This window comes from Carcharodon carcharias, chromosome 13, assembly GCF_017639515.1.
Source record: "Carcharodon carcharias isolate sCarCar2 chromosome 13, sCarCar2.pri, whole genome shotgun sequence".
Lineage (NCBI taxonomy): Eukaryota > Metazoa > Chordata > Chondrichthyes > Lamniformes > Lamnidae > Carcharodon > Carcharodon carcharias.
The window spans coordinates 32,837,988-32,864,953 of NC_054479.1; the positions used below are offsets into that span (position 1 = coordinate 32,837,988).

Genomic DNA, 26,966 nt, shown 5'->3' on the forward strand with positions numbered 1-26,966 from the left:
ACATGGCCCGAATCTTTTAAGTGTACTAGTCTTCAAGCTGCTTTAGTTGCATTTCCTATTTTCTATAGTTAAACTTCAATCTTCCCAGAAGTAAAAAGTACTAAAATATTATTATGAACCATGCACTAGGTATTTGGAGTTGGTGAAATCTATGCTTATTTAATTTCTTATCCACAATATTTACAGGGGAGAGAAAATACAACATCTCCAATGAGTAGAGGATCTGAATCACAACAAAATCAGGAATATGTAAGTGTTACATTTTTGGGGTTTGCATCAGATATTCTACTATGGATCAGCATCAGTGACCATGTCCATAAGTCGAATTTGCATTCCCTGTGAACCAGACTGTGACTTTAGTTGCCTGATGTCTAGGTAAACAATAGAGAGACATAGCGACCAAATAGATAACTTTTTCTGGTTTATTGGAACATCTCATATATGCTTCATGAATTTCTCTATTTTTACACTATATAGAACTTGAGGCTCAAGCTACAAACCAATAGACCACTTGTTTAATGTAGAGCAGGTTGAAGAACTGATTTAAGTATAAAATGATTTATTTACTTTAATTTACCAACTTCTATAATTTTGAAATATCATTGGAGGATAGCAAAGAAGTTTCTCTCCTGTTATTTTTCAATTGAAAATGGAATTTCACTTCTTACATGATGAACCATGAGTTGCCATGAGTCAAAATAGTGCAGTTTGTATGTTTGCTAAAGGCTTCGAATCTCGATAGTTCAATTGGAAGCCCCTATTTGGACAGTTGACTGCCAAAATGACTGCAAAGAAACATTGGATCCAACCCTATTTGCAAGCTTGCCCAGGTCTTCATTCCAGCCACAGCTATCCATTGAAGATAGGATATCATTCCATGATGGCTTGTTTCTTCAATCTGTTCCAAGTGACCAGTGGTTCAAGAACCTGTGAACACTTCTCTTAATAAAAAACATTAGCTAAGTAGCATTTTCAATTACAACTACCATTCTTTGTCAGTGGCATAGTATGTTTGTTCCTCCGTTTGAATAATCTGTGATGCATGGAACTTGACACTTTATCCATCCAGCCATCAGACACTGTAAAACAGGTTAAATTCAATGCTTCTGCATTCAATCTACAGGAAATTATATTAAAATAACTTGTTTCAATAGGACCCAGTAAGATATGTGAATATTCCTGATCAATAACCATTCAGGCAGTCTGTCTGTGTTTCTATCCACATATAGTGGTACCAATCAGATCATGTGCTGAGGTAAAGGTACGGCCAGGTTGTCCACTAAATTCTCTCCATCTTGCAGAAAATTAATAATGATGACCTTTTTGGCAGATAGAAATGATTTATCTCTCAAATGCATTGGTTTAGATGTTGTGACTAAACAGTACTTGCCATCCATAATACTTGGACTTGCCCACAGACTTTCATTAGGGTTTTGTGCTGTGATTTGCGATAATTGCAGAAATAGCATCGCCCTCTACTGGTTACCTGGGAGCAGGGCAAGCAATGCCCTTTCTCAATCAATCAGCGTGAAGAATCCTTACTGAGGCACACACAGTAGACCAGGAAGTGTAAGATTTTTATCCTGTGATGAGAGATGTGCATTGCTGGCAAGGCCACTGTATGTTGCCCATCCCCAATTGTCCTTGAGAAGGCGGTGGTGAGCTGCTGCCTTAAACTGCTGCAGTCTGTCTGGTGAAGGTACACCCACATTGTTAGGAAATTCCAGAATTTTGATCCAATCACAGTGAAGGAACAGTGATACAGTTCTAAGTCAGGATGGTGTGTGGCTTGGAGGGGAACTTGCAGGTGGTGGTGTTCCCATGCATCTGCTCCCTTATCCTTCCAGATGGTAGGGGAGAGATGCTGTGAAAGGAGTATGGTGAGTCAATGCAGTTGCATCTTGTACATGGTACACAGTGCTGCCACTATGGACCATAACTTCCGAGCTTCCCAGTGTCGGATTGGAGGGGTACCCCAGAGATGCACCGGGGAATCCCTCTTGGAATTTCACAGGTAAGCATTTGCATGGCAATTGCCCAGAAGTGCACGCTTCTTCTGGGCAATTGCGCTGTGCCGGGAACTATCCGAAAATGTGATTTTAAAACACAAACTTTGGATGGTTCTGACGGGGTTAAACCAATAGTTACCCAGAAAAAGTTAGAAGAATTAAAACCACTTCTAACTTCTGGGTAACAATTCTTAAGACCCAGACCGAACCCCCCACCACCCCTGACCCCGCGGGGGACTCGTCCACCCCTGACTAACCACACCTCCCCCGCAGTATTCCCCACTCCCTGACCTCCGATGGGATCCCCCCACCTGCATGGGACTCCTCACCCAATTTCCCCCCCAACCCCCGCAGGCAGGCCCAACTCTCACCCTTCCACCCAACTGAACTCCCGAGTTCCGATCAGAACCCCAACCCCCCGGTCCCCTGAACTCACAGCCGCCGATGCCCCCCACCTGTCTGACCACCCCCCCCCCCCCCCCCAAATGGCCGAAACCCTCCTCTTTGGCCGCCCCCCCATCCCAACCTGACCTCAGAACACCATCCGCCCTCACAAATCCTATCCGCTTGCCTTCTTCCTGGCCTGTCAATTTCAATCAGACCTTTAAACTTACCTGCTTTTAGGCAGCTAGTGCTGTAAAAAAAAGTGTGTCCTCCTTCAATCCAATGGTGCTGGACTTTGGAGACAGCTGTGCTGCCTGGATCTTGCCCGGCCTGAGTTGGAAGGTTGGGCGAGACAGGCATAGAAGAAATTTGGCATAGGTAATTGGGCACAGATTGGCAATCTGACGCTGATTGCCACTCTGAGGAAGTTACAGCCCAACCTGTCAGTGATGGAGGGAGTGAGTGGTGAAGATGGTGGATGGGGTGCAGATCAAGTGAGCTGCTTTGCCTTGGATGGTGTCGTGCTTCTTGAGTGTTGTGGGAGCTGCACTCATCCCAGCAGGTGGAGTGTATTCCATCACACTCCTGACTTGTGCCTAGTAGATGGTGGACACACTTCGGGGAGTCAGGTGAGTTATTTGCTGCAGAATGCCAAGCTTTTGCCCAGCTCTTGAAGCCACTGTATTTATATGGCTAGTCCGGTTAAGCTTCTGGTCAATGATAACACCCCAAGATGTTGATGCTCGAGGATTGGGTGATGGCAATGCTGTTGAATGTCAAAAGGGAGATTCTCTTGTTGGTGATGTTTATTGCCTGGCACTTGTGTGGTATGAATGTTACTTGCCACTTATCAGCCTAAGTCTGAACGTTGTCCAGGTCTTGTTGCATGTGGGCATGAACTGCTTCAGTATCTATGGAGTTGTGATTGATACTTAACGTTGCAAAATCATCAGCGAACATCCCCACTTCTGACTTTATGATGGAGGGAAGGTCATTGATGAAGCAGCTGAAGATGGTTGAGCTTACAACACTACCTGGAGGAACTCCTACAGCATTGTCCTGGGGCTGAGGTGATTAGCCTCCAACAACCACAACCATCTTCCTTTTGTAGTTTCAGTAATTGGAGAGTTTTCCCCCTGATTCCTTGACTTCAATTTTGCCAGACTCCTTGATGCCACACCCAGTCAGATATTAGAAAATAGTTGGAATATTTATTTCAATATAAAACCATTTACAGAGAGGCAAGGAAAATTTGGAAAGAATTTTAGTAAATAAAATCTGAAGGAACACTTGTCAAAGTAAATTTTTAGTGCCAGAGAGGTTGTTTAGTAGCAAATTAAGCCTTGCCATGCTATTAAAAATTCCCTTCAGTTAACAAGTTTCAATTTCTTCCAGCTTTTTTTAGTGGAAAGCTAGTGGGTAAGTACCCCTGCATCATGCTGTTGTATACATGTGAATGCCAAGTCTTTTGGCAAGATATTGTTAAAATGAAGCTTGGAGGAGCAGGACAATGACAGCAACTTTCTGATTTTCATGGTTAACCATACATGTGTAGTTGCTGAAGTCCAGAAAGGTAGTAAATTTATTGAATGCACGTAAGAGTTTTCTGGTGCAATATGTTCTAGAACCAGCAGGAAGGCAGGGCATATGGGTCAGAATTGATAATGTAACACTGAGGGAGCATTCATCTAACAGTGATTGTCGTGTGATCAAATTCAGTGTTAGGTTTGTAATGGAGAAACTTAACACTTACCAAAATTCTGGATTTTGGTAAGGTTAACTTTAACAGGATGAGACGGACTGACTACAGCAAACTGGTCAAAATTGTTATTTGGGTAAAACTAAAGATTAAAAGTGTCAGTTGTTCAGAAAAGAACTTGACATAATACATGACCTGTATTTACCCCTAAAAGGGACAAGTGTACTTACCAAATTAAACAAGCACGGTTGGTAAAAGAGGTGCACGATGGCCCAAAACTGAAGAAAAGAACGTACAAAAGTGTAGAGATTAATGTCAAACCAGCAGACTGGGAGAGATATAAAGAAAAGACAAAGGAAGTAAAAGCTGCAAAGAGGAAATTTTAAAAAAATTAAGGGATATCAAGATTAAAATTTTTTTTGCAATTGTATTGGAATTGTATTTGAAGGAAAACGGTACCAAGTGTGAAATTGGCCCTTTAAAAACAGATGCTGATAATAATGAAAATAAGGAAATGGCACATTTGTTGAATAATTACTTAGTGTCAGTCTTCAAATAGAGAAAGAACATAATATACCTGATATTCCAAGGAAGCTAATAATAAATCAAGGAATGAAACTCACGCAAGGTAACATAAGCAAAAAAACAGTATTTAAAAGTAGCCCTAAAGGCTGTCAAATCCCCAGGACCTGATAGGTTTTCATCCTTGGGTTTTAAAGGGAAGTAGGTGAGAAAATTTCAGACACTTTAATCATAACCTTCCAGAGCTTTCTTGATTTAGGAATTGCCCCTTTTAGATTGAAAAATTGCAAATGTAACTCCATTATTTAAGAAATGAGGGAGCCTAAAATAATAACCTGCTAGTCTAACAATTGCTGTGGGGAAGTTATTGGAATTTATAATTAAGGACAGCGTGACTGAGCAATATGGATTTGTAATGGGTAGGTCATGTCTGATGAACCTGATTGGATATTTTAAGGACGTAACTGAAGTTGTAGGCAGGGTATTGTCTACAGATTTAGTTTATATAGGATTCTAGAAGGCATTTATTTATTAAGATAGCACATAAGACATTGAGCCAAAATTAAAGCTTTTGGAATTGAAGGCAAATTACTGACCTGGTTAGGTGGTAGAAGACAAAATAGGGATAATGGGAATTGAAAGGAAGTGACTAGTTGTGTTCCACAAGAATCTATGCTGGGGCCTCAACCATTCACTACATTTGGTCTATTTTTCATTAATTGCCAGCGCTCCATAGACCCACATTTGATAGTCTTGTGTTTAAAAAAAAAAAAATTTCTTATTTGTTTGAATCAGATTTTTTGGTGATTTGTGATTATACTGAATGATTGAACTCAACAGTACACTAGTGAATAAAAATGCAATTAAAGGGCATTGAGAAGAAGGAGGCAGTAGTAATATTCGATAGGATAAAAATAGAAGTATTTAAAAGCTGGTAATGCTCAAAATAAGAATCGCTGGGTCCAGATGGGATACATTCTATGTTGCTGAGGGAAGTAAGGGTTAAATCGGCAGAGGCTGTGGTCATAACCTTCAAATTTTCCTTGTGCATGGGGTGGTGTCTGAGGACATAAGTATTGCAAATGTTACACCCCAATTTAAAATAAGGAAGCAAGATGGCCTGTCAACTCAGTGTCAGTAGTGGGGAAACTTTGAGACAATCCAGCACAATGGGGCAAATCGTCTTTGCATAATTGGATTGAGTGCTTTTTAAATTGATGAGAGTAATGTGGTGGTTGATGTATATATGGACTTTAAAAAGACATTTGACAAAGTACTGCAATGGGTGTTAGCAAAGCCCTGCACAATGGCAATGTCGGTATGAAATTGGCAAAGAAACCAATAGTGAATGTTTTTTATTGGACTGGAGTTAAGTATACAGTGGTGTTTCCCAGGCATCAGTATTGGGACCAGTGGTCTTTCTGCAATATAGTAATGGCTAGCACTTGAGTACACAGGGCATAGTAAACAATGAGGTGGTTAATGGATGTAAGGACATAGACTGCTGAAATGGGCAGAAAGGTGGCAGATCAAATTTCACACTAAGAAGTGTGAAGAGGTAGGTATGTTTTGATAGGGAAAATGAGGGGAATACAAAATAAATGGTACAATTTTAAAGCAGGTGCAGGAACAGAAACAAGGGAGTGTGTGTACAAAAATCTTTGGCAGAACAAGCTGAGAATGCTCTTTTTTTTAAAAAAAAAGGGATCCTTCACTTTATTATTAAAGGAATAGAGTACAAGAACAAGGAAGTTCTGCTAAATCTTTATAAAACACTGAGTTAGGCTTCAGCTGGAGTGTTGTGTTCAATTCTGGATACCACTTTAGGAAGGATGTCAAGGCCTTAGAGAATGTGCAGGAAAGATTTACTAGAATGGCACCAGAGAAGGATTTCAGTTATATGGAGAGACTGGAGAATCTGGGGTTGCTGTCCTTAGAACAGAGCATGTTAAACGGAGACTTATTAGAGGTGCTGAAAAACCTTGAATGGATTCAATGGAGCAAATGAAGGAGAAAATGGCAAGGGGCAAAAGGGGACACAGATTTAAAGTGATTGTCTTTGCAAGTTATGATCTAGAATGCACTGCCTGAAAGGATAGTGGAAGCAGATTGAGGGGAGATGGTGACTAAAATTGGTACTGTACCTGAACTAGTAATCCTGAGGCTCAAGCTAATACTCTGGAGATATGGGTTCATATCCCACCACGGCAGCAGTTGGAATTTAAATTCAATTAATAAATCTGGAATTAGAAGCTAGCCTTAGTAATGGTGACTATGACAACTATCATCGATGGTTGTAAAACCCATCTGGTTCACTAATGTCCTTTAGGGAAGGAAATCTGCCATCCTTATCTGGTCTACCCTACATGTGGCTCCAGACCAAACAGCAATGTGGCTCCAGACCAAACAGCAATGTGGTTGAATTTTAACTCCCCTCTAAAATGACCTAGTATGCCACTCTGTTCAAGGACAATTGGGGATGGGCAACAAATGCTGGTCTTGCTAATGATGCCCACTTCCCATAAAATAGTAAAAAAGATTCAATAGTAACTTGCAAAAGGATGGATAAATATTTGAAGGGTAAAATTTGCAGGCTGTGTGTAAAGAGTGGGGGTGTGGGACAATTTACATAGCATGACCAAAGTGCACAGGCGCAATTGGCCAAATGGCTTACTTTGCTGTATCATTCTACAATTTTCATATACGTTAATGATGGCCAGGACATTTAAGCAAGAAGTTAGGAAATACTTCTTTACGCAAAGGGTGGAACTCTGTCCTTCATAAAATAAATCGATGCTAGTTCAATTATTTTAAGTTCTGAGATATTTGCTAGTCAAGGGTATTAAGGGATATGTAACTAAGACTGGTGGATGGAATTGATTTAATTGAGTGGTAGAACAGGCTTGAGGACTGAATGGTCTACTTCTGTTCTGATACCTTACACAAGCCATTGCATTACCTAACATTTTTTTGTGAGGAGTATATTATTGTCTTGAAAATATAGAATGTATTGTTATTGTCTTGAAAATATAGAATGAAGCATAGCACAAACTTATCTGCACTTCATTTTGGTCACTGAAAAGCTGCTTTTTAATGGCTGCTTTACTAAATGTACTGTTCAACACATTGATGGCATCAGGTTGGATTGCCAGTTTGGTCTTGGTCACCTCTGCCATTGTGCTACAGTTGAATTCACTTTGGGCTAGGGAGAAGAATTCGCTCGTGCTCCTAGTAAACTTTTGCAACTGTTGCATGTAAGAGGATTGAGTGTTAATGGGATAGTGTTTGGCTTTGATTTTCCTCACAACTAAGTGTCCAGCTTATATGTTAATAATGACCACGTAAATGAAGAAACTGGAGGGTGATCAACTTTTTGGCACTGTCCCAGAAGAGCAGTGAGGAAAATTGTGCATTACTCCATTCCTCTGCTGATAAGATGTTATCAGTCTCTGCATGAAATTTGGAATCTATGGTTGTGTTCCTAAGATCTATGGGCTTTTTTGTAGACTATAACTCCAGCAAAAATGATGGGTCCTGTTTTGAATTTCTATTCAAAGGGGATCTTGCTGCTGACCATTTTTCATAGCTGAAAATTTGTTATTGGAGCAGGCCAGACTGTTTTAAGGCTTTATTTCTATTTTGAAAACATCGTTTAATCAATTTTCTGTGCAACTGTGGTTTTATTTAGAATTTGTCTTCATTTTTGAATGGTTGCTCTTCCACTTTTTTATTTTGAACAATCCTGTCCCTTAAATGAACAGAATACAATATTACGATTAAGGGGGAAAATTCAGTTCCAGGGTTTATGGAGATAACCAACATGTGAGAGATTTATTAAAATGTAAGATATAGGGCACTAATTTAGAAAGCAGGGAAATTAAAATAACAAGACATGAAGACGACTGGAACAGAAATTAATTGAATGATGAGTGGCCTGGTAGCTCAAAAGGACTGGTTAACTAATGTACCATGCCTTCATATTATACTTAATTCCCCAAATATAGGAAGACTTTTGTTGGGTCTACAACAGTTTTACTCGCTGCAGCATGCTTCTCCAGGTCTTGCTTGGTTGATCATACTCTCATGGTGGTCCTCATCGCAGCAAAGATCCATATATTCTGTGTCCAGAGGTCAAATGTAGCAGTTAAGAACCAGATGCCTTTTGGCCTTGTGGAGGGAATGTTTCCTGCTCATGGAAAGTCTTGCAAGCAGGCTGGACAAAAATGATGTTGTAGGCCATTGATGTCTTTCCTGCATTTGCTTGTGCGACCCATCCTATCAGAAAGATGATAACACCCCTACAAACTCAAGGGAAGACAGCATAATTGATAGTGGTTGTCAGCTGGGCAAAATTATTTTGATATGGAAGATGGAATCACTGAAACTGGTGCTTTTATTTTTAAAAAAAGACATGGGTGATGAGATTCAGATGTTACACTTCCAGTTTCCATTTTGTAGGCATTGTTACCAATTCAATGTACTGAAGGAGCCAATATGTTTGATAACCCAGAATAAAAATGGTACATTCCCAAAAGATAGTATGTGAGACAGTATTTCCATTATTGCCTGTGGTAGGGAATTGACTTTCCTGAAGCTACTATCTAAAAATGGTGATGCTTAAACTTGCAATTTATTTTTAACGTAATGAATGATAATCAGGAGGGACCTGAGAAGTCAGTGTGATCATACACCACTTTGAAACTGCAGTTTGAATTGAGTGCTTAATGAAAGTTAATACATGAATGAGTTTGGAGAGTCTTGATCTTGCTAGTTAATAGTCCATTAACTTATGCAGAATACTTTTTAAAAGTATTCTTTCAATCCCTAATTGCCCTTGAGAAAAAGTGAGCTGCCTTCTTGAACCGATGCATTCCATGTGCAGATATAGTTCTGCAGTAGGTGCAGCTAGGAAGGGAGATTCAGAATTTTGATCCAGTGCCAGTGAAGGAACAGTGATTATACTTCCAAGTCAGGATGGTGTGTGGCTTGGAGGGGCCAAGAGATACTGTTTCATTAGGATATTGGAAACAGTAGCTGTCCTTATTAACTCAGTTCTCAATAGAATGCACAACCTAAAGCCAATGTGTACTGTGGAATTTTCTTACAGGCAAATGGAACCAATGATGATATTCCACCTAAAAAAACACGAGCCTCATTATCAGACCTTTCCAGTACTGATGATGTTGAAGCATTGACTGTTCGTCAGCTGAAGGAAATACTGGCTCGCAACTTTGTCAGTTTTTCAGGGTGTTGTGAAAAATGGGAATTGGTGGAAAGAGTGAAGAGATTATTCAAAGAAACAGAAGAAAATCGCAAGTTTTGTAAGTTTGTCTCCAAAATGTTTTATTAGAAATTTATTCATTTAGTTCAACAAGTAGTGACTTTCAAAACTTTTCTTCTGTTGTAGTGGAAAATGGAAGTAACCCAGCTGTAGCTGCTGGTAAGTAGTGAACTTTATTTGAGTTTTTCACGAGTTGGAAAGTGTTTTGAAGTTGATAGGGAGGTACTGGGAAGTCAGTGTGAGGAAAGAGTACATTTTATTTCTATATTAGTATCAGGCTCAGGAGAATTCTGATCAATCTTTTTATATATGAATAAAGTCTATCTTGTCAGAGATCGTCTAATTGAGTTTCTGTCACTGCTGGGCTGATATCTTATCCAAGAAGAGCATCCCACATGTCACTGTTGGATGGATGCCCAGGAGATGGAATGCTTCTGGAGCTAATATATTGACATTTAGGCCTCTTAAGTCATTGACTTGTTTTCTTCTATCATTGCAAAAAGATGTATCCTGCATGTAACACTCATCTTTTAAAAGCTCTATGGTGGTAGGAAATAAAAGTCACTGGACATTCTGCAGAAGCCAAGTTGTTTTATATATAAAATGGGGCAGTACTTTCAGCAAAAAGTTGGCTTCCTACACTTCAAACCTAATCAACGTGTGTAATTGAGATCTAATGTCAGTACATGTGTTTTGTAGAGCTAGTATTTAAGAAATGTGGAAAAATCTGAACTTGCATATTGGTAATCTTTTTAGTAGAACTGAGGCTTTCATAAAAGGAAGAATTACTGGTTTTGGTGGTGAATTTTTGAACCAATCTAACTTCCCTATGTTAATTAGCATAAACCTGTCTTTTTGTGGATGAATTATCCTGATGTGCAATCATCTAACACTAGTGCCATCTGAAAGGAAAATAATTGCCTGGGCCTAGAAGGATTTTACAGTGTTATTGTATTCAGATGCTACTTATTAAAATTCTTTCTTGGTGCTCCTGCATGCCTTTAATGGGACACAGCTATAACAGCAAATTTACTGAATTTTCTTGCCTTTACAAATAGTGAGGCTGTAGGTCAGCAGAAATGTACCTTTCATTCTACCCTCATTCAAAATGAAAATTGAGAAAGTAATGTGGCTACATTTGTTCTCTTACCATTTACTTTTAGTTTCAAATCTGCCATTTGTAAAAAAATTGTGTGCAGTTCTACACACTAATACTATGCAATAGTTATAACAACCCCCCCGCCCCACCTTTACTTGCTCTCTTCACCCTTAATAAGCATTTTATGCTATGGAAGGTGAGCACTTTTGAAGCTGCACTCAAGATTGCATTTCACTAATAAGCATTTTGAGCAAACTTTAGAGCGTGCATCAGGTCAATCCACATTTGTGAAGAGAACAAACATGTATTTCCAAGGTGGGCCCTAGTCTACACGATGTTAATTTTACTTATCTCTGCAAGGTCAGTTTATACTTCTATTATCTTTGAACTGAGCAAAACAAAATATTACCTGGGATGACAGCTTATTCTTTGTTGTTGTGAAGAACCAGCCATACTTGAGTTGGGAACAGTGATGACCTGGCATATGAGAATTGTCTATTTTGCATTGTACTTGAAAATCATTGTGGAAGGAGTTATGTTATTACGCTTGGGAAAGCAACTTTAAAGTTTGTTTTTAATCAATTATTCTATAATTGTTTTATTTTCAGTTGAAGAACACATGCAGCTGGGCAGTGATGAGAATCTCTGCAGGATCTGTATGGATGCAGTGATTGATTGCGTTCTCCTCGAATGTGGTCATATGGTCACTTGCACCAAGTGTGGAAAGCGCATGAATGAATGCCCTATATGTCGACAATATGTTGTTAGGGCAGTGCACGTCTTTAAATCTTAAATTTGGGAGGTGTTTGAATGAAAGATCTCCTGTTAAGATACATCAAACTCAATGAGGAAAAGTTTTCTGACTATCAATTACAGTAATTTGTTGTGGCAATTTTGGATAATGGTAGAAGAATGGAATTTCTTAATTTACTAACAGTTTTATCATCGCTTATTACTGGAAGCCTTAAAGAAATCAGTGTAAAACCAACACAATGCTAAGGTGCAAAAAAATAGATATTACTGAATTATAAGAGTTATCAAAGCTAGGACAGACTAAATGAAAGATATGCAGGAGACAATGCAAAATTCTATTTTAAACTTTTCATATCACTTTTATAAGTCTCCTTAAACATTTACCATTTAATGGATTACGTGGTGTGGTAGTGTATTAATTGTGGTGCAGCTTGCTCTGGATATGAATTTGAGCATTTAGTAGTGCTCAGTATAAGAACAGGAAGGAAACCTCAAGCGATCTTGTATCATTTGCTGCCAACTGCCTTGTTTTAGTTTTGTCATTTTTTGCTTTCTGTACTTTGTAAATCATGTTTTTGAAATTCAATTTAACTAATAAAGAATTGAATTTAATGTAGCAATTCTGTCAGTGAATTTTGACAAGTTCTGAAATTAATAAAATCAAGAATATAATTTGCAACAATTTCTGATCCTGATTATAGCCTTTCTTTAAAGAGTTTTTGGAGCTGGTGAACTTTTTTTTTTGCCCTCTTTTTATATTACCATGGAATAGGGAAATATCTGAACCTAAGTAAAGCTAAATGCTAAAAAGTAAAATAGCTAATATGCACTTTTATATAAAAAAAATCCACATTCAGTTTGGCATGTTTTTGTTTATGCAATGATTAAACTTTCTATAGAATTGCTAACAACTTGAGAAGCAGCATTTTCATGGAAGAACTCAAGTGTCCAATTGTGGTAAGTAGCCCAAATGCAGCTTTTGCCAATTGCTGCCAGACCAAAACAGATGCCTAATGAGATGGAGGAGAGACTGCAGGAAAGAACTGTAGGGTGGGGTCTGTGCTTTAGAGGGAGTCGCACCTCTCTTTCTCTCTAGGAGAGCAGATTGATGTTGGATGCATGTTGAACATGATCTGTGACATCAAAAAGCAATGGAGCATGTAATCTCATCATTGCATTTTCTGACACTTGTTCCCAAAATGGATGAATCTCTTTTACTGATGGTGATAGTGATGACATGAAGAATTGGCACAGTTGCTCGGGAAGCTGATCCAGGACTGACTACCTACAGTACTGGTTGTAAAGGCTAAGCTTCTCGCATTCCCTCACTAGAATTCCAAAGCCACTGAACATTGTTTTTGGGGCCCCCGGATAGGGAGTACAAAATACCGTGAAGTAATTTATCCTCACCTTTCGATACAGACTTGGTCCCTGGTGCCCTAGTCTATCCAGAAAGCACACCCCAGAATTCCCATAGGAAAATGTACATTTGTAGTATCCTTCATGGAGATTGGGTTCCAAAAATCTCGTAGTTTAAATTTAACCTCAATAACCAAAGCTTTAAAAAAAAATCAATATGCAGGACAACCTGATCTATGGGTTAAGATTGCCTAGGTAACTTTAAATGGAGCATTTACATCAGACTGTGCTTCACTAGCAAGCTATTAGTTCTCTTATCTAGGCACAGATGAACACAATAGGAACAAAATGAGAATTCTGATGTCTTATTCTATCCTTAATTTGCATCTCATTTACATGCATGACAAACTGCACCAGACACAAGAGGGAGTGGAAACCATTGTTTTCTCTGTGAAATTGCTCATTTTCATTTAGAGAGAAGTGTTAAAAAAATTGTGTTGTACAGCACCTTGAATATTGTTCCCCTGTGAATCTAACAATATTTCAGTACACAGCATTCAAGACAAAGGTTTTATACAAATTCAGCAATGACAAAATGGCAATAGCAAATGGTGGAAAACCAACATCTTGTCACTTTTACAGTATTATTACTGCTGCTAAGCTGCTTGCCTTAAAGGCATGCAATGATGGCACATACAAACATCACAAAGATCATTCCACAAGAAACATGTGGAACTTTACAGAGATTAAACCACAAGTAACAAATAGGGAAATCGGAAATAAACTGGAATTCAATTGTATACAAGTAATAAGGTTACCATTGGAATTATTGAAATTTCCACACTACTCTCAATAAAGTAATTTCTGTACAAAAATATTTCTGCATAATGTATGATGTGTAGAGTGTAACAAAACAACAATATTTATAACACGGTCAAAATGATCCCAATGTGTGGTCAGATATGTCTAAGATACCTCTGTCTTAAGACTGCATTTTTTTTAAAAGAACAAATTAAAATTTACACTGCACATGCGTTAGTTGTAAAACGTGCACAAAAAGTTAGTTTTATCATTTTTTTCTTGCCGCATATGTTTATACAAATACAAACACTTATGCATCAGTGTCCTTTTATACATTATTAAAACTTAGGAAATAAATTTGAATTTTGGAGTGATTTTCAGACGTGGAAACACTTGTGTGAGGAAAAGCAGCTTCTGTCATTGTCCTTAAGGTTCTGTCCAGAGTTCATCCTTGTCCTTCTGTCTTTTGCCAATAACATGAAGCAGAATCTGGGCGTAATTAAATCTTAGAAGAAATTAAACGTCCTTTGTTATGGTGTCCAGTTTCTCTTTTTGTTTAGTTAACTAAGTTTTTGTAACAGTTTCTCCTCTGACAGACTGAACTGAATGCTAACAGACATTTCTGCTATGAATTGTTCACAACCTTCTTTTGTTACCTGCTTGCAGTAACGGAGGTCTATTCGGCAGATGTTGCCACAGCGTTTGAAATAGGTTAGGCACTGATCAGTGACTTTATTGCAAACTGAAGAAGAAGGATATTGTGCATTTTAGGTAAGGCACGGACTTAGACATTTCTCAACTACATTTCGAATGCTGTGTTCAGTTTAACTGAACATGCCACTGAAACAAGATATTACTGAGTTAATTAATGAAAATAAATCCAAATGTAATGGGCAACCTCAAAAGGTCAGACAATTTTAAGTATTCAAGACTAGAAAATAGAGTAATCTTGTTGAAATATATAGTGTTAAACAATATTAAGACACATTCAAATTATTACTTCAAAATATTCACAGAAAGTAAGACCAAAGAACATAAATATAATTTGAACCATATAATGGGGAAAATTTACTGAGAATGCTAAATATTTAAATACTGTAGATAGAATGCATTAACTATTGATTTTAATATGTTTTTCCTTAGTTTCTTTCAGATTTGTAATGTTCACTGCAGTGTTATCCCATTGAAATTATTGACCTCAGCAACCAGAGGTTAGGGAAGGCAAAAGTGTCAGGCAATGACCATTTCCAAGAAGAGAGAATCCAACGATCACCCTATTATATTCGAATGGCATTACCATCACTAAATATCAACATCCTGGGGGTTACCATTGACCAGAAACTAAACTGAATGAACCATTTAAAACTGTGGCTACAATAGCAGGTCAGAGGCTGGGAATTCAGTGGAGAGTAACACCTCCTGACTCCCCAAAGCCTGTCCACCATCTACAGCGCACAAGTCAGGAGTGTAATGGAATACTGTCCACTTGCCTGGATGAGTGTAATTCCAACAACATTCAAGAAGCTTGACACATTCAAGACAAAGCAGCCTGCCTGATTGGCACCCAACTCACAAATATTCACTCCCTCCACTACCAATGCATAGTGGCAGCAGTGTGTACCATCTACAAGATGCACCGTATCAACTCAAAAATACTCCTTTGATGGCACCCTCTAAACCCCTGACTTCTAACATCTAGAAGGACAAGGGCAGCAGATGCATGGGAACACCACCACCTGCAAGTTCCCCTCCAAATCTCTCACAACCCTGACTTCCTTCACTGTTGCTGTGTCAAATTTCTGGAACTCCCTCCATAACAGCACTGGGTGTACCTACACCACATGGATTGCAGCGGTTCAAGGTGGCAGCTCACCACCACCTTCTCACAGCAATTAGGCATAGGCAATAAATGCTGGCCTAGCCAGTAGTGCCCACATCCTATGAAAGAATAAAAAAAAGGAGGAATCAGCCAGTGTTCCCACTCCAAATTGCTATTTAGTGACCATATACTAGAAAGTATGGTTGAGGATAGATTTAGGCTCAGCTGTAATGTTCTCCAGGGTCAAAAAGGTTGTTAAATGTTATTAAGTTCATTTAAAAAAAAATCCTGGATGCGAGCAATGAAAGCAACTTTTACTTCCCATACCTTGCCCTGAAAAGGTGGTGGAGGGCTTTGCATGAGGACTGCAGCAGTATATAATGATGCTCCTACAATGGCAGTAGGTAAAATAATTCCAGGATACTGACCCAGTGATAATGAAAGAATGACAACACTATGTCCAAGACAGGATGGTGAGAGATTGGGGGGTTCTCAGGACATATATATATTGTACATATTGGAGTCAATGTGGATGTATGGATATTGAGTAAAGTGGCACTAGAACCAATCCAATGATTTGGATGGTGTTGAACTTCTTTGTAGAATGATTGCAGCTACACATCCAGTTAAGTTAAGGGCACACTTCCGACGTCCATATTGTTGATGGTGAAACAACTTCAGGAAATGAGCCATTCTTCTTGGAGTACCTAATCCTTGCCCTGCTCTGGTTGGGTTATGATGTTGGTTATATGGCTGGTTCAGTTACGCTTCTGGTGATAATTACCCCCAAGATGTTGATGGACAGGAATTGGTAATGGTAGTGCCATTGAAGGTCTTGGAGAGATAGCTAAGCTTTTATTTAATGGAGAAGGTCATTACCTGGAACTTGTGTGTTGCAAATGTATCTGCCATTTACCGTCCAAACCTGGATGTCATCAGATCTTGCTTTAAGCTGACATAGGCTGACTTACGAACACTACACCACCTCTAAACATTATGATGGTGGAAATATTATTGATGAAGCAGCTGAAGATGGTTATGGTTATTGGGTGAAGTATCTTAAGAGCTACCAGTACTTATAGGACTGTGCCCCCATTAAGAGTTTTCAGGATTGGGAACAACTGATCCTTATTGCATAATTTGCTATTTGTGCAATGTGTAAAAAATAACTAGAAGTTTCTTTTTAAACTTCATTAAAATTGGATTGGTTTGAAATAGGAAAACATCCATGTTTTCACGGTACTATAAAATCTCGAATTTTATTTTCTAAATTATGTACCACAATTACTCAAATCACTTGCAAAGCAATTAACATTGATTTTCATCAATTTCGGTTTCAATAATAAGGCATCAAATGCACATTTCTCACCTGATAGATTGACTTCTGTTAGGGAATCTCTAGTTGTAGTGCCAACTGCTGTTAGTAGGTTAATTGATTGATCTGTCAGATGGTTGCAGTAACTAAGGTCCAGTTTGGAAAGCATTGGCATGTGCCTAATAATAAGTCGGAGTGTTGCATCTGTAATGTCCAGTCCAGCCAGACGAAGGTCTACCACATTTCGTAGTTTGCTGCGATTGTCAATTTGACCTTTATGGTAACAAGACACTTATTAACATACCGGATTCTGAGAGTCTCATAGTTCATGTAATTGTACACATCACTATTAGTGTTTGTTTTAATAATACAGAAGTATTACTACAACGCACTATTGATACGTTATTAAAGAAAAGACTGAAAATCATTTAAAATTAAAAATTAATTTTTATCTTTGCTATTTTAGATCAATTAGATTGTATGCCACAATATGCTATCAGGATGGTCAATTTGCCTTTTTCAGCATTCATTTATGGAGTATGTGGTCTAAAAATAAATGTATGAATTCTGAAACAGCTGAAAAAAATTACATCAACGACAGCAGAAGTAAAATGATTGCCCGGAGAGAGGCTCAAGAGCACTGATACTGAGTGTTTCTGTAATGTTATGTTATTCAAGAACAAAATAAGTAAATAAATGGTAGAAAGTGGAGGTGTAGGTATTCTGACTTAAGGATGACAACATGTGGAGTACAATCTGCAAATCAATTTAATTTTTAACTGCAATGTTGTGAGCCTTCTGTGATTGATAGCAGAAAACAAGCCTCCTAAAAGCACCTGCCATCAATCAAAACATCCAGAAAAAGTTAAAACATGTTTCTAGAACATTCTGCAAAACAGTAATAGTGAAACAATGCAGTGAATAATTCATCTCAGCCTCTTCCTCAGCTCTTCATTATCACAGAAGCCAGTCAATTTGATTCACACCATGTGATATCAAGAAACAGCTGAGCAGGTGGGATACAGCAAAGACCGTGGTCCCGACAACATCCCGGCTAAAGTGCTTAAGGCCTGTCCTCCAGAATTGACTGTGCCTCTATCCAAGCTGTTCCAGTACAGCTACAACATTGGTATCTACCTGAAAAAGTGAAAAATTACCCAGGTATGTCCTGTCCATAAATAGCAGCACAAATCCAATCAGGCCAATTGGTGTCCCATCTGCCTAGTCTCAATCATCAGCAAAATAATGGAAGGTGTTGCTGACAGAACTATCAAATGGCACTTATGCACCAACAACCTGTTCACTGATGCTCAGTTTGGATTCTGCCAGGACCACCTGACTCCAGAGCTCATTAAGGCTTTTGTCCAAACATGGACAAAAGGACTGAATTCTAGAGGCGAGATGAGAGTGACTGTCCTTGATATGAAGACAGCATTTGCTAGAGTGTGACATCAAGGAGCCCTAGTAAAATTGAAATCAATGTGAATAGAGGGAAAACTCTCCACTAGCTGGAATCATACTGAGCACAAAGGAAGATGTGCAATTAACGGGTCATAATTAACCAACTCAAAAAGCTAGGTGACTAGATATAACACACCTTGAAACATGTGTAAAAGGGTCTAAAATGATTTCCTACCTGGTCTGTTGTCAGTTGGCGGTGAAAGCAGATCTCTCATTTGAGCATCTTTTAATCCTTCCACCCATCTGAGATCTATGGTTCTCAGCAAGGGACAACTAGAGCTGCAAAGTGCAGAGATTGCTGCCCAGGAGCAGCCTGAAACAACCAAATCCTTAAGACCTAAAAAAGGGGAAGACAAAGTTGAACGTATCAGCTGTACAGCAGTTTGGATGTGAAAGTGCTAAGTGGCTATGTTCAAGAAATTAATTTAATATAAATCCTAAAAAAAATTGTAAACGATTAACACAGGAATCACAAAACATGACAAGAACAACCACACAAAAAACACCAAAGTCACTGCTTTATTAGTACATAGGAGCTAACTAGGAGAACCGTGTGCTCATGTATTGGTATTATCCTCATTAAAATATTAAGAATATAAGAGGTATAAATCATAGAACCCCAACAAATAAAAGTAGTGGCTGCTCTGATGTCGCATCCCTGTGATGGCCGGTCGGAGGTCAGCAATCTGCTGCTAAAAATTAATTGCCTCATGCTAATATTCTGTGCTAGTTATAGTAAAGGATTCTGATAAGGTAATTAATTCACATTAGCTCCATTTATGTACAAAAAAAGAGGAAAAATTACTTGTCATCAGATGAAGAGACATGCTATTGCTGATTAGCCTCGGACAGCACATTGCTCGATTCCTTGTTGAGTGACAGCTGTCTCAATTTTGAAACCGTTGCTTCATGCAGGGGCTTTACAGCTTTAATCTTTCTGCACCTACTGTCAAAAATAGCAACCTGGGTGATATTTCCTTTTTCTCTGCATCAGATTTTATTCAGGAAAGTTCTGATAAGCCTGCCTACACTGCTTCTAACAATGCTACCAAAACAGGTGTACATTTTCCTCAGTTGATCAAAGAAAGAAGAAGAAAATAGTGGAAAGTTTGATTTTTGTGGTAGATATAAAAAGGCTGCCGTTTCCCCGGTTGAAGTCAGATTTTACGACCCAAAATTAAGAGAAGCTCACACTAATTTATATAGTCTTTTATAAACTGAAATATGTCAGTGTCACCCATGCTATTTCATCAGAAGCAAATGGCTTCTTAAAGAAAATGTACAACTAACAGAGTGTGGTGAAGGAGTATTTGGGTGATTCAAATTGATGAATGAGAAACAGAGTTCAGGAGAGGTGGCTTCAGAAACTGTTGAAACTTTGTACAACAATTTTCATTTAGAAGCACCTTTAACATAGTAATGCAGCCCAAGGGGCTTCAAAGGAGGGTAATCAGACAAAAATTCACACCAAGTCAAAAGAGACGACATTAAGACTGGTGAGGTACACTTTGAATGTTTTAAATGAGGAGAGCGGGGTGAAGAGGTGGAGTGATTTTCGAGACGTAAATTCCAGAGCTCAAGACCGAGGCACCTGAAGGCATAGCTGCCAGTGTTAGGGTGAAAAGTTGGGGATGCAGAAGAATCCGGAGTTGGAGGAACACAAGTTTGCAAAGGTTGTGACACTGACAGAGATCGGGTGAGGCAAGGCCATGGGGGCGCTTTGAACATGAGGATAAGAATTTTAAAAGGTGAAGTATTACTGGACTGGGACCCAATGTAAGCCTCTCAATAACCAAAGGGGCAACATATTGTAGAAGCTACAGCACACATTGAAAAACAAGGGGCAAAACAATGATATAATAAATTTTAACAAGTGGCCAGTATTGAATAAAATGACCCATGACTTGAATGATACCCATTTGACTGAAATATGGAATGGCAACTGAAGGGATGAGACAACCAGTTAAGGGAATGGTGGCGCAGTGATTTTGTCCACTGAATATAAATCGCTTTAAATAAGGCTTTTCTCTTTAAAGTATACCCATTTTCTGAAAAATTAGTATTTAAATGGCTTCCCCACAGATCTCAAATATTTTTTGGGTAGAGTTGTGGGCATGCTGTAATGGTAACAGAAACAATCTCCAGTAAGCATGTCCGATACCTAACCCAAGTAGAATCAGTAGAAACAAATTATTTTACTCTTAATAATGGGCAACAGAAAACTCTGACAAGGGCTGCTTTACAAAGTTTTCACAGCTTCCACTTTTATTCAATTTGGTTGACTATATATGCTAAATATGGCATTGTGACATCCATCTTTTCATTAAAATGACAGGACCAGATCTATCACCTGTTCCTTTTCCCTCTGATATAATAGTTAAACCCCAATGATTGGTCTAGAGTGCTTTGCATTACTGCTTTTGTACCACCTATTGAGATGAAATGCAATTCAGCCTCCAACTCTTTGCTAAGTGTCTTGTGGTCTAATGGGATGTTTTGGGGATTCATTTTCAAAATCCACAACACGTCAATGAATGACACAAGGCAAACTGCAATACTGGTACATGCAAATATAACTGATGCAAAACTTATTAGGCTTTGCAAATTTATTTTGTGGTCAGGAAACTGCCATCATATTAGCATAATCCAAACTATGCCATCTACTGCCCAAAACCAAACCAGAACTGCAGCATGACAACCTGAAGGTGTTTCACAATCAATGTTATGATCTTATAAAAAATTCCTGTTCAGAACAGAACACAAATGGTGCCCCAAGGCAACCTAATACACTGTACCACTGCCAAGGGCAGCACACGCACTTAAAAAAACTACAAAGCACTCTGAAATGTCCTAATTAGCTCATCATCCACTCTGCAATCACAGGAAGAAATAATCTGGGCCTCATTCAAACTCTGAAGGTCATGATAATGAGCGCTATGGAACAAAAGTCAGATTGACCTTGCTAAAGAACGTGCAATGATGCATAATCATAGCTATGGAATGAAAATCTGATTTAAAGACTGCCAACAAAACAAAGGTAATACAAAACATCGGACTACAGGAATATAGGAATGTGGATCATAGTACAGGCTTTGTAATAACGCCTAATCAGGTGATAGACCTAGTCCTGCCATTACATAACACAGGTTTGGGGAATTTAAGGTTATTTACCATGCAAAAATAATGATTACCAAATTAAGGAAGCAATCTGTACTGCCAATAGAGTCCACCCATAGATAATTCCTGTTTCCATCCCATGGCTCCAGCATAACAAACAAGTTAGAATGCAAAACAATTGCGCTTGTATGGTCATTAGATAGCAATAGGCTAATTAATTTCTTCGCCTACCCACCTCTCCATCTAAAACAAATAAATCTCTCCCCACCTACCTACCTAGTAGGTACTGTCCAAACTTATTCCACTTAAAAACAAAACCTTCCTCTCTAACTGTAATATTTCTGTGCTGTACAGCTGAAGTCATGTCCCTCAGGGCATTCTTTGGCTTATTACACTTCTTTTCTCCTCTTAATGAACATTGTACTTGGATAAGAGATATACAAAAACTTTTGTGGAGTACAGATTTTGCGAGGCAGTGATAGAAATTTCAGTAATGGGAATAGAAGCAGGGCTTTCTTTTTTGCTGTTCATTCATGGCACAAGATCAGCATTTATGAGCAATCCCTAATTGCCCTCGAGGTGGTGGTGGTTATCTCTGTATGAAGTTTTTCCCACTGTACCGCTGGGGAGGGAGTTCCAGCATGTTGACCCAGTGAAGGAACAGCAAAACGTCTCCAAATCAGGATGGTGTCTGGCTTGGAGGGGAACACACAGATGGTGTTCCCATGCACTTGCTGCCCTTGTCCTTTTATGTGGTCTAGAGTTTGGAAGGTACTGTCAGAAGAGACTTGGCATTTTGACGTGCATTTTGTAGATGGTACACAGTGCAGCCATGGTGCATTGGTGATGGACGGAGTGAAGATTTAAGGTGGTGTAGGGGTGCCTATCGAGCAGGCTGCTTTGCCCTGGATGGTGTTAAAAACTGTGGTTACAAGAGCAGGTTATGTGGCTGGTCCACATAATGGTGATCCGCAAGATGTTGATGGTAGAGGATTTGATGCTGAAAATGCTGTTGAATGTAAAGGAGAAATGGTTGGATCAGCATGATCTTTATGAATGGCAGAGTAGGCTTGAAGGGCCGAATGGCCTACTCTTGCTCCTAAGTCCCATGTTCCAATGTTCTTGTTGTAGATAATCATTGCCTGGCACTTTTGAGGTGTGAATTTTGCTTACCAAGTTTCACATCAAGCTCAAACATTGCCAGGGCCTTCCTGCATGGTGACACAGACTGCTTCTTTATCTGAGAAGTTGCAAATAGAACTCAACACTGAGAAATAATCAGCAAACTTTCCCACTTCTGACTTTTTGATAGAGAGGTGGTCATGGATGAAACAGCTGAAAATGGTTGAGATACTGCCCTGAAGAACTGCCACAGCAATTCTGCAGCTGCTGATGTCCCACAGCGTCTCACAGATGCCAAGTTTTGAGTTGCTAGATCTGTTCTGAATCTCACCTAGCAGGCGGTTGGTGCCATACACCTGGTGGGGGATGTCCTCAGTGTGAAGACAGGAGTTCATCTCCACAAGGACTCTGTGATAATCACTCATATCAACATTGTCATGGACAGGTACACCTATGACAGGAAGATGGACATAGACAAAGTTTCTCCCGCTTGTTGGTTATCTCACCACCTGCCTCAGGCCAGTCTAACAGTTATGTCCTAAGGATTCAGTCAGTTCAGTCAATAATGGTGCTACTAAGTCACCCATGGTAATGGATATTGAATTCTCCCATCCATATTCTGTGCTCTTGCTACCCTCAGCGCTTCTTCCAAATGGTGTTCCACATGGAGCAGCACTGATTCATTAGCTGAAGGAAAGTGGTAGGCGGTGATTAGGATCAAGTCCCTTTGCCCATGTTTGACCTGATAACATTGACTGCAAATCCAGTCTCATGTTGAGGGCTCACAGGCTCATGACTATGTCCCAAAGTGCTGCGTACCACCTCTGGTGGGTCTGTCCTGCCAGTGAACGCACCAAGGAATGATGATGGGAATGTGGGACATTAGCTGAAAGGTGCAAATCAGATTAAACATCAGGCTATTGTCTGAGTAATCTGTAGGACAGCTCTCCCAAATTTTTACAAGTCCCCAGATGTTATTAGGGCTTTGCAGGGTTGACTGGGTTGGGTGTCTTTTCGTCATGTCCGGTGCAAAGGCTGATGCTGGGTGATCTGGCCAGTTTTATTCTTATTATTTTTCATTGTGGTTTGATCCAACTAGGCCATTAGGGGCCAACAACATTGTTGTAGATCTGGTGTCACATTATATGGCAGACCGGGAAGAACAGTAGATATCCCTCCCTGAAGGATATTAGTGAACCAATCTACAACAAATCTACATTCCTTTAAGACACAAACCCACCAGGAAAGGTGAATCAACTGTGGCTAACAAAATAAGTTAAAGATTGCATTAGATCAAAGGGAGTGGTTTATGAGATTGCCAGAAAAAGTAGTACACCCGAGGATTGGGAGCAATTTAGAATCCAGCAAAGGAGGATCAAGAAACTGATAAAGAAAGGGAAAAGAGAATATGAAAGCAAGTTAGTGAGAAGCAAAGATGGACTGTAAAAGCCTCTTTAGGCATGTGAAAATGAAAACATTAGCAAGGACAAATTCATGGAGAAAGATACAGAAAATCTCCTAGAAATACTAGAGAAACAAGGGGCTTCTGAAAAACCCTTCTGAGGAACTGAAAGAAATTAGTATAAATGAAGACATAGTACTCAAATCTAATTGGATTGATAAATCCCCTGGAACTGATGATCTACATCCCAGATTATTGAGGGAGGTTGCTAGAGATAGAAGATGCATTTGTGGTTATCTTTCAAAATTCTATATAGATTCTGGAAAGGTTCCTGTGGACTGGAAAGTAGCAAATGTATCCCCACTATTTAAGAAGGGAGGGAGAGAGAGAAAATGGAGAACTACAAACCTGTTAGTTTGACTTCAGTAATAGGAAAATATGTTAGAATCTGTTATAAAAGATTTGATAACCAGACACTTGGAAAATAATGATACGAATGGCAGAGTCAACATGGATTTATAGAAAGGAAATCATGTTTGACAAAACCTTTGGGAGTTTTTTTTGAGGATGTTACTTGTAGCATAGATAAAGGAGAACCAGTGGATATGGTGTATTTGGATTTTCAGAATACTTTTAATAAGGTCCCATGCAGGAGGTTAGTAAACAAAATTAAAGCACATGGGATTGGGGTAATATACGGGTATGGATCGAGAATTGGTTATCGGACAGAAAAGATTTGGAATAAATGGGTCATTCTCAGGATGGCAGGCTGTTACTAGTCGGGTACCACAAGGATCAGTGCTGGGGCCACAGCTGCTCACAATCTACATAAATTATTTGGATATAGGTATCAAATGTAATATTTCCAAATTTGCTGATAACACAAAACTATATGAGAACATAAGTTGTGAAGAGGATACAGAGAAGCATCAAGGACACTTGGACAGGCTAAGTAAATGGGCAAGAACATGGCAGATGGAATATGATGTGAATAAGCGTGAAGTTATCCACTTTGGTAGGAAGAAACAAAGGCAGAGTATTTCTTAAATGATGAGAAGTGTTGATGTCCAAAGGGACATGGACATCCTTATTCGTCAGTCATTAAAAGCTAGCACGAGGGTGTAGCAAGCAATTAGGAAGGCAAATGGCACATTGGCCTTCATTGCAAGGTGATTTGAGTACAGGAGTGAAGGTGTCTTGCTGTGATTATATAGAACCTTGGTAACACCGCACCTGGAGTATTGCGTACAGTTTTGGTCTCCTTTTCTAAGGAGGGTTATACTAGCCACAGAGGGAGTGCAATGGAGGTTCACCAGACTAATCTCTGGGATGGCAGGATTATTTTATGAGGAGAGATTGAGGAAACTGGGCCCATATTTTCTAGCGTTTGGAAAATTGAGAGGTGATCTCATTGAAACTTGCAAAATTCTTACAGGGTGTGACAGGGTGGATGTAGATAGGATGTGTCCCATGGCTGGTCAATCTAGAACCAGGGGACACAGTCTCAGAATATGGGGCAGGCCATTTAAGACTGAAATGAGGAGGAATTTCCTCACTCAGAGGGTGGTGAATCTTTGAAATTCTCTACCCCAGAGGGTTATGGAAGTTCCATCATTGAGCATGTTCAAGACAAAAATCGATAGATTTCTGGATACGAATAACATCAAAGGACATGGGGATAGTGCAGGAAAATGGCGTTGAGGTAGGTAATTAGCCATGGTCTAATTGAATGGCAGAGCAGACTTGACAGGCTGACTGGACTCCTCCTGCTCCTATGTTCCTAGATGGATTTTCATGGCAATCCAGCTTGTTCATGGTCCCCATCAGTGATAATAGCTTTTTAATTCCAGGTTTATTTAATAAGTTCATATAAATTCCGACATTGACATGGTGAGATTTGAACTCCTATCTATGGAATATTAATCCAAGCCTTTGGGCTACTAGTCCAGTAACATAACCACTCTGCTACCATACCTAGTTTAGTCGTCATAATCTAAATGATGGAATTATGACAACAGTCTCTCCAACAAGATTTTGAAAGGCCTTGACAAGGTAGACACAGAGAGGTTGTCTCCCCTGGCTAGTGAATCTAGAACACAGGAGGCACAGCCTCAGGATGAGAGCTGATCATTTAGGACAGGGAGGAGGAGAAATTTCTTCACTCAGAGGATTATGAATCTTAGGGATTGTCTAGCCCAGAGAGTTGTGGATGCTCCATTGTTGAGTGTATTCAAGACCGATACCAATAGATCTTTGATCTCTCAGGGAATCAAGGGATATGGAGAGCAGGCAGGAAAGTGGAGCTATGGTGGAAGATCAGTCAAGATCATGCTGAATGGTGGAATAAACTCTAGGGGTCAAATGGTTTGCTTCTGCTCCTATTTCTTATGTTCCTAAGCAGCTTTAAGCTTTTAATAGACTATTTTCACAGCAACATTGCTTTGAATTAAGTGCAAAACAGCAGGAATTCATGAATGTAAGGGCAAAAACAATGTCTCCTTGGGAAGCTAACATTAGTTTTAAAATCTGATAGCTAAAAAGATTTCAAAGTAGACAAGAAGGTTGCAGGAATTACTGACTGCACAGAGCTCAATGCTACACCATTTTAGAAATGTTACTTTTTGGGTTTTTACACTAGATATTCTCCTTAATTTCAGTGACTGACCATTCCTGTAGGCATATCTTGTATCTTCTATAAAGCAATATGCCTTTTCTTGTCCCAAATCATGGTAAACCACAGTGAGATCCAAAGGTTGACCTAAGAACCCATATCATTGCACTCTGACCTACTGGGATAAATCATACGCCACCAGGTGATCTTCC

At 39.2% G+C, this 26,966-nt stretch overlaps 2 protein-coding genes across 24 annotated transcripts in view; one reads left to right on the forward strand and one right to left on the reverse strand.

Moving 5' to 3' along the window:
• Window positions 1-12,429, forward strand: part of rnf34a (ring finger protein 34a) — a 37,785-nt gene extending 25,356 nt beyond the window's left edge. The window contains exons 4-7 of one of the 2 annotated variants that reach the window (XM_041202020.1): window positions 187-249; window positions 9,722-9,935; window positions 10,022-10,054; window positions 11,603-12,429. In XM_041202020.1, the coding sequence (XP_041057954.1) occupies window positions 187-249; window positions 9,722-9,935; window positions 10,022-10,054; window positions 11,603-11,787 (495 nt within the window). In that variant the 3' untranslated portion in view covers window positions 11,788-12,429. The remainder of the gene's footprint in view (window positions 1-186; window positions 250-9,721; window positions 9,936-10,021; window positions 10,055-11,602) is intronic. The other variant, XM_041202021.1, reaches the window with a different exon arrangement.
• Window positions 1-26,966, reverse strand: part of LOC121285500 (lysine-specific demethylase 2B-like) — a 248,035-nt gene that overhangs the window by 9,334 nt on the left and 211,735 nt on the right. For 20 of the 22 annotated variants that reach the window (XM_041201998.1, XM_041201999.1, XM_041202002.1 and 17 more), the window contains 3 exons: window positions 18,678-18,839; window positions 17,096-17,314; window positions 13,663-14,649 (listed from right to left, as the gene is read on the reverse strand). In XM_041201998.1, the coding sequence (XP_041057932.1) occupies window positions 14,468-14,649; window positions 17,096-17,314; window positions 18,678-18,839 (563 nt within the window). In that variant the 3' untranslated portion in view covers window positions 13,663-14,467. Of the gene's footprint in view, window positions 1-13,662; window positions 14,650-17,095; window positions 17,315-18,677; window positions 18,840-26,966 lie in introns of those variants that run through there. The other 2 variants (XM_041202008.1, XM_041202006.1) reach the window with 2 other exon arrangements.